Source organism: Quercus robur, chromosome 7, assembly GCF_932294415.1.
Source record: "Quercus robur chromosome 7, dhQueRobu3.1, whole genome shotgun sequence".
Taxonomy (NCBI): Eukaryota; Viridiplantae; Streptophyta; class Magnoliopsida; order Fagales; family Fagaceae; genus Quercus; species Quercus robur.
In genome coordinates, this window is record NC_065540.1 from 11,493,620 (window position 1) to 11,501,012 (window position 7,393).

Here is a 7,393-nt window from a genome sequence, read left to right on the forward strand (position 1 = left end):
CATATAGCAAAATATTTTATACAAGGGTAAGATTGTCTTCTGGACTTTGATCACGGCTCATTCATCATTGGAGCACCTACTAGTAGACTAATATACATTCTCAAAAAAAAAAAAAAAAAGTAGACTAATATAATAATAATATTACTCCTTAGTGTAGTGCCTGATTGAATTTGATTAAGTTTTTGAAAAATGAAAAAAAAAAAAAAATACTAGGACTGGCTGTGTTTCAATAAGATAATGAAGAAAATTGGACAACGATTTGATGTATATTGTCTTTCAAGGTTTAATTAGTACCTTAATTTATTTGATACTTTGCATAAAAGAGAGAGACCCACTTACAAATACAATATCTTTTTATCAAATTTGATGTAGAGAGAAAGGGCAAAGCTGAGTTGCCTTTGATACTGGTGCATTCGTCCTGCTTGTCAGCACATGCATTCCACTTTCCACTACAAAATCGACTTTGGACCCCAAATTTTACCTCACCTACAAGAAAAGCACAGCCCACCTCCCATAAATCTCATAACCCTTCTCTCTCTATCTCTCTCCAGCCAAATCATAATCACAATCTAGACAAACTACATAACAAACAAGTTTCATGAACTACTCTCCATAATATAGCCAAGCTATAGGTGGATTCAAACCTACCAAAACCGATCACCAACAAGCTAGCCCTCCACTCTTTCTCATCCTATAGCTCTCTAATTCCTATCCCTTTTCCTTGTTTTCCCAACCATAATCTCTCTTTCTTTCTCTCACACACCGTTTTCGTTGAAATTCAGATAAATTAATGAAACATAAAATATTTGCAAGTTCTTTCTGTTGTGACAGCGGAAGCTCTGATACCAATTTGTTGCGCTGAGCAATTTTTAATACTTGCTTGATACCTTTTTAAGCTTCTGGTCACTATAGCTATTAGTTTCAAGTGTTGGAAGCTAGAGAGTTGAAGATGAGAGCAGGAGGTTGCACTTTGCAACAAGCTTTAACAGCTGAGGCCACGAGAGTAGTAACCCAAGCAGTGAACCTTGCTAAGCGTCGTGGCCATGCTCAAGTTACTCCTCTCCATGTGGCTAACACCATGCTTTCTGTTCCAACAGGCCTGTTGAGGAAAGCTTGCCTTCAGTCCAATGCTCACCCTCTTCATTGCAAAGCCCTAGAGCTTTGCTTCAATGTTGCGCTTAACCGCTTACCAGCCTCCAATTCTAGCCCCATGTTAGGCACTCAATCCCAACCTCCTTCAATCTCTAACGCCTTGGTTGCTGCTTTCAAGCGCGCTCAGGCTCATCAACGGCGAGGGTCTATTGAGAATCAACAGCAGCCACTCTTAGCGGTAAAGATAGAGTTAGAGCAACTCATAATTTCTATCTTAGATGATCCTAGTGTTAGTAGAGTCATGAGAGAGGCTGGTTTCTCTAGTACCCAAGTGAAAAGCAATGTAGAACAAGCTATCTCCTTAGAAATATGTTCACAAAGTACTCCTTCTTCTGTGAGTAGCAAGTCTAAGGAAACTAATCAATTAGCCCTCTCACAGTCTCAACCTGTCAGTCAAAGTGGCACACTACTAGGCAAACCAATGATATCTGAACCAGTTAGGAGTGAGGATGTTAGGAGTGTCATAGATAATTTGATGAGCAAAAGAAGGAGAAGTATTGTGGTTGTTGGAGAGTGTCTTTCTACTCTTGATGGTGTGGTTAAAGGAGTGATGGACAAGGTTGATAATGAAGGTGTTCCTCAGGCCTTGAGAGAGGTAAAATTTAGAACAGTTAATCTATCCTCTTTTGGGAGTCTCTCTAGAGTAGACGTTGAACAGAAACTTGGAGAGCTTAAGAGCCTTGTAAAGAGCTGTATGAGCACAGGGATTGTCTTGTATTTGGGAGATCTTAAATGGGCTACTGATTATAGGGCTAGTTTGAATGAACAAGGGAGGGGCTATTACTGTCCTGTGGAGCACATGATAATGGAGCTTGGAAAATTGGTTTGTGAAATTGGAGAGATTGCCAGGTTTTGGATCATGGGAATTGCCACTTTCCAAACTTACATGAGATGTAAATCATCATCATCATCAGGTCATCCATCACTAGAGACTATTTGGGGTCTTCATCCTCTTACAATCCCTGCAGGCAGCTTACGCTTGAGTCTCATCACTGACAGGTAAAACAGTTGGTAAAGTTGGATATAGTAATTTTATCACTTCATTTCATACTCAATTTTCATTTTCCAAAATAATTTGGTTTTCTTGTGAATCACCTTAATTAATAAGAATAGTAATTTTATTTAAGGAAAAAGATACATGTTGAAGGAAGTGGTAAGAAAATAAAAGAAAGTTCCCTTTTTTCCCTTTGTTTTTGAATTGAGATATTCCAAAAAAAAAAAAAAAAAACATTGATATACATCTTTTCAAGTTATTTTCTTTTTAATATGTCTTTCCTTCAAATTTTGGACTTATATAAATAGTGAAATATATAAATGATCACCAGGTCACTGAATGTTATTTCTCATCAACGTAATTGTACTTTTTCCTTAGTGACCAACAAAGTCAGTCCACAAGCAAGAAAGCTGAAAATGGAACTAGCTGGCTACTACTTGAAGGTGGGGAGGAGCACCAGCTTGCCTGCTGCACCGAGTGCTCAGAAAAGTTTGACATGGAAGCTCGAAGCTTGCAAAGCAGCAGTACTTGTAACAGTGACTCCACTACTTCAAGTCTTCCTGCATGGCTCCAACAGTACAAAAATGAGAACAAAGGACTTAGCCCTAATAATGATCAGGTGATTTAATTCACTTCTCAATAACCTCTTATAATTCATAAATACATATACACACATACATGTGTGTGTGTATATATACACAGAATTCAACATTTATACAAGTTGAAAACTAACTTTTGCTTTTGCAATTATCATGTTCTTTTTCTTCCAGAACTGTGTCCCAGTCAGAGAGCTTTGCAAAAAGTGGAACTTATTTTGCAGTTCAATCCACAAACAACCCTATTCTTCTGAAAAGACCCTCACATTCTCTTCTTTATCACCTTCTTCATCCGCTTCAGGTTTTTCACAAGACCAACAATACCCTAATTTTCACCACACTCACCATGAGTGGCCAGTGGCAGAACACAAACAGTTGTGGATGCAAAACCATGTTTGGCTATCTGAAAATTCCAACATGACCATTGAACCAAGTTTGAGAATGTATATTCCAGAACATAATGATCCCAAACAACCCTTTTCATCAAATCCTAATTCTACACCTAATTCAACTTCTTCCAGTGATGCCATGGACACAGATTACACCAACAAGTTTAAGGAGTTTAATGCAGAAAACCTGAAAACCCTATGCAGTTCATTGGAGAAAAAGGTTCCATGGCAGAAAAATATTGTTCCCGAAATTGCAGGCACAATATTACAATGCAGGTCTGGCATGGTAAGAAGAAAAGGGCCAGCGAGAAACAATGAGGTCAAAGAAGAAACTTGGTTGTTCTTTCAAGGTGTTGATGTGGAAGCTAAAGAAAAGATTGCTAGGGAATTGGCTAAGCTTGTTTTTGGCTCTCAAAGCAGTCTCATTTCAATTTCTTTGAGTAGCTTTTCATCCACAAGAGCAGATTCAACTGAGGATTGCAGAAATAAAAGATCAAGGGATGAACAAAGTTGCAGTTATATAGAGAGGTTTGCAGAGGCAGTGTCTAGTAATCCTCATAGGGTGTTTTTAGTTGAGGATGTGGAGCAAGCTGATTATTGCTCTCAAATGGGTTTTAAGAGAGCAATTGAAAGAGGAAGGATTGCCAATTCTAATGATGAAGAAGTTGATCTTAGTGATGCTATCATTATTTTGAGCTGTGAAAGCTTCAGCTCAAGATCAAGAGCCTGTTCTCCTCCAATCAAGCAAAAATCAGAAGGGTCTGAAGAGGATAAGGGTGCAATGGAGGAGGCAAGCCCTTGTGTGTCTCTGGATTTGAATATTTCCATCGATGATGATAACTCCAATGATCATTCAATCGATGATATTGGGCTTCTTGAATCTGTTGATAGAAGAATTATTTTCAAAATTCAGGAATTATGAAAAAAGGAAAAGTATTAAAAAAGAAGAAGGGAAAACCTCAGGAAGGATATGGTATTAAGTAGGTGGCCTCGTTTCTTGTACTTCTTTTTTTCACCTTTAATTTTTTTTTTTTTTGTAATTTTCTTTGTTTATCATGTGTTTAGATTCTCAGAAAATTTCCTAGCGTTGGAAATTATATTATGTAAAACTACATGTATATTAATCCATGCATGAGCTTCCTGTGATACTTGGGTGTATTTCCATCACTTTTTCTAGAGGTTTTTGACTAGAGATTCAGTAGCATTTCAATTTGATTTCATCATGTGTTTTCCTTTTCAATATAATAATGTTCTTTTCATAAGAGGATCTCTAGTTTGTGGAACAATTTTTTCTCTTTATTTGTAACAGATTCTTTTCCTTTTGGATCAACTCAGTTATTTTTATATCAGATCGTGAACTCTTTCCTCCATGTTCATGCACGGAATCGAGGCCAACAGTCTTTGTGCATCACTACTTAAGTAGATATTGTGGTTGTGGGAGAATACTCTGGTTCATGCATGGAATCATGGAACAAAAATCCTCTTCGTAGTTATACCTGGTCCACTTTCTATTTGTGATTGATGAAATATAAAGTAGAGTACCAAAGTTTGAGATATAAGATTTTTATTAAAAATGATTACATTTCTATATAAAAACTTTCCACTTTACATTTTTTAAATTGCGAAACTTTCAACAAGCTAGAATTTTTAATGAAATCATCTGTCATTTTTTTAGGACTTTTAGTTGGTTAATTTCATGAAAAATTTCTATGTAATTTTTGATCATTTACTCTATGCATATTCATACACTTTTGTGGGTATTTATTTACGTTGGATTGGTGAGGTGAAGTGCTACCAGTGCTGAAATAGAAGTTGAAAGCTCTAAAATTTCACTACTTTGAAATTGGAAGTGTCCGCCGAAATGTGATACAAAATCAGAATTTGAAAAACATTTGGAAAAATAATTTGCCTCCCTCTCGTACGAACGTTATAGTGAGAACCTAAGATAATTCTGTTATTTCTTTCTTTACTATTTCAGCCTTCACCCTCACTATATAAAGATCCTATTTCCCATAAATTTACAAAAACCAATTCTCATTTGAAGAGATAGAGAGAACTCATAAACCCTAGAACTTAATCCCTCATCAATCTCTCTCTACCTTCTCCATCTTTAACTGTCAAATTTCATGATAGGAGATTAAGATCATCACACCAATTATTACCTTTAGAGTTTTGGTGTTGACTGGAGCTTGGGAAACATTGGAGCAGTCCAAAATTACCAAGGAGACATGGGGTTTGCAATTGGAAGCTCAATTGTTGGTTCAAAGACTAGTGAGGAGAAAAGATTAGAAAAATAGTCAGAGGCTTGAGTACATAATTACTACTTAATTTGAAAGGTTTTATAAGTAATATGTATTGCAATTATTCTCATTAGTGAATCGTTTAGCAATGTGACGCACCAAAGAGGTTTTTCCATTTGGTTTTTGGGTTTTCATATACATAAACACTTCAGTGTTTTTGTGGGTGGTTGATTTTTTGTGGATATGATTGTTTTTATGTTTATCCATGCTTATGTGAATTGATTAATCACTTAAATAATTGAGCTAAATTCTAATAGTTGCCTTAAAATTGACTAAGCTATAAAATTTGGGGTCCAATTTGTTTGCATGATTCAAATTGAATATTATAAATTTAAATAATATGACAGTCTCTACATTATTAGATTGAGATATTGAAATTCTAACTGTGAAATTAATTCTCAATTTCAATTAAAAAATGAGGAGATATTTATAATTTTTCCTAATAATAAAAGAAATGAAAAGAAAACCCAATGTTACAATGTCATCAACAATAAACGGAGCCTAAAAATGCTTTTTTTCTGGTAGATTCCTAGCTATAAGGATGAGGGTAGAAAAAATTAATTAGATCACAACAGTAATGGATGATAATACATACGGTTCAAAATCATTGGATGCCAATAGTTTGTTTGGTGTAGGGGTATAGGTTTTTTTTTTTTTTTTTTTTTTTTTTCAGTTGAATTAGCTTACTTCGTTTATGTACAAATTTTTTTAAGTGTACAACTATACTTTTAATTGACTTATTATTATTATTTTATAATTTGATATTTGAGGAATGAAGGATTAGAACCATAAAAATCTTTGTTAAAGAATATTAAGAGATGTCAACTAGTTGAATTATAAGACTATTATAATGATTTTTTTTTTTTTTTTAAGCCAAATGAACCAATGAAAAAAAAGAAGAAGCTATATGTACCAAAGGAGCACTTATCCCATCATGATACATGTTATGTGCTAATTGGTAGACAATCAGGAATCACACCTTTTCAATTTATATCTTCTTTGGCTTTTTTGGGTGGGTCCTATGTTTACATTGTTTTTATCTTTGAATTAAACAGATCTCCTAAATTGCTGTTTAAAGTTCAAAAGTCATTTAAAGTGAGGAAGAATGGTTTTTGATTTTAATATATTTTTTAAATCAGTGTGCAAAAAAGATGAATTCTGTGGTACATATTACTGTAAATACTCCTTAATTATTGGATATGCTCCTTTATGTATATTTATTGTTTTTATAATTAACGCTATACTACTCATCTTTAATACCTCATTTATTGATCAAAAGTTTTGTAGTTCAACAATATCATAAGATTTTTCTGAAGAAAAAAAATTGCCCTCATGTCCTTCCTCTGCCACTTGCTAAAAAAAAAATGCATTCATTGTTTAACTGTGATGCATATTATACACCTTAAGACGTATTTTTTTTGAGAAGGAGAAGGAACCTTGTTTTTGATCTTAAGTTTCCCAACACCTTTCTGTTACGAATGAACAAAGTTATTTCCATCTATCTAGCTTACCTTAGCCAAAATTTCCCAAATTCCCATTTAAGTTCCTCTATACACTTAACACAAGATATTTAATTATCCAATCTTATGCGCCCAAAATATAATCTAAATGCCTTAATTCTTTTCTCTTTATATTGAGATCTTCCATCATTCAAGGAGATTTATTCAAGTTGCAAAACATATTATCTGATTCAAAGGATATGTTAAACTCATTGGATTTTGGACAGAATTGGACGAATTTCAAAAGTAAAGCCAACCAAAGGTTGAAGGCTGAAGCACAATCTTGTTGGCTTATGGTTTTACATGGATAGAAGGGTAACAAAGCCGACAAATTCCTAATCAAAGGAAGGGGGGCTAAAGGTGAAATTATTATATTTGTGTAATCGAAGGAAAGGTCATAACTCGTACAGACCCTATTGCTTGGTTTAACTAGGTACTTAAGGTATCAAAAAATTAATAATAC

The 7,393-nt window shown here is 34.5% G+C and overlaps 1 protein-coding gene across 1 annotated transcript; it reads left to right on the plus strand.

Annotated features, from left to right (window-relative positions):
• The first annotated feature begins 413 nt into the window (after positions 1 to 413).
• Positions 414 to 4,279, plus strand: LOC126692244 (protein SMAX1-LIKE 3). Its single transcript, XM_050387773.1, has 3 exons — positions 414 to 2,151; positions 2,525 to 2,765; positions 2,917 to 4,279. The coding sequence occupies exons 1-3, from the start codon at positions 950 to 952 to the stop codon at positions 4,051 to 4,053; spliced, it is 2,580 nt and encodes an 859-aa protein (XP_050243730.1). The 5' UTR covers positions 414 to 949; the 3' UTR covers positions 4,054 to 4,279.
• Positions 4,280 to 7,393: the final 3,114 nt, after the last annotated feature.

Bases quoted from the DNA above. Each gene is read 5' to 3' on its own strand.
- LOC126692244 (XM_050387773.1), top strand. From the start codon at position 950: ATGAGAGCAGGAGGTTGCACTTTGCAACAAGCTTTAACAGCTGAGGCC. The intron at 2,152-2,524 runs GTAAAACAGTTG...CTTTTTCCTTAG, and splicing joins TTGAGTCTCATCACTGACAG to TGACCAACAAAGTCAGTCCA. The intron at 2,766-2,916 runs GTGATTTAATTC...TTTTTCTTCCAG, and splicing joins TTAGCCCTAATAATGATCAG to AACTGTGTCCCAGTCAGAGA.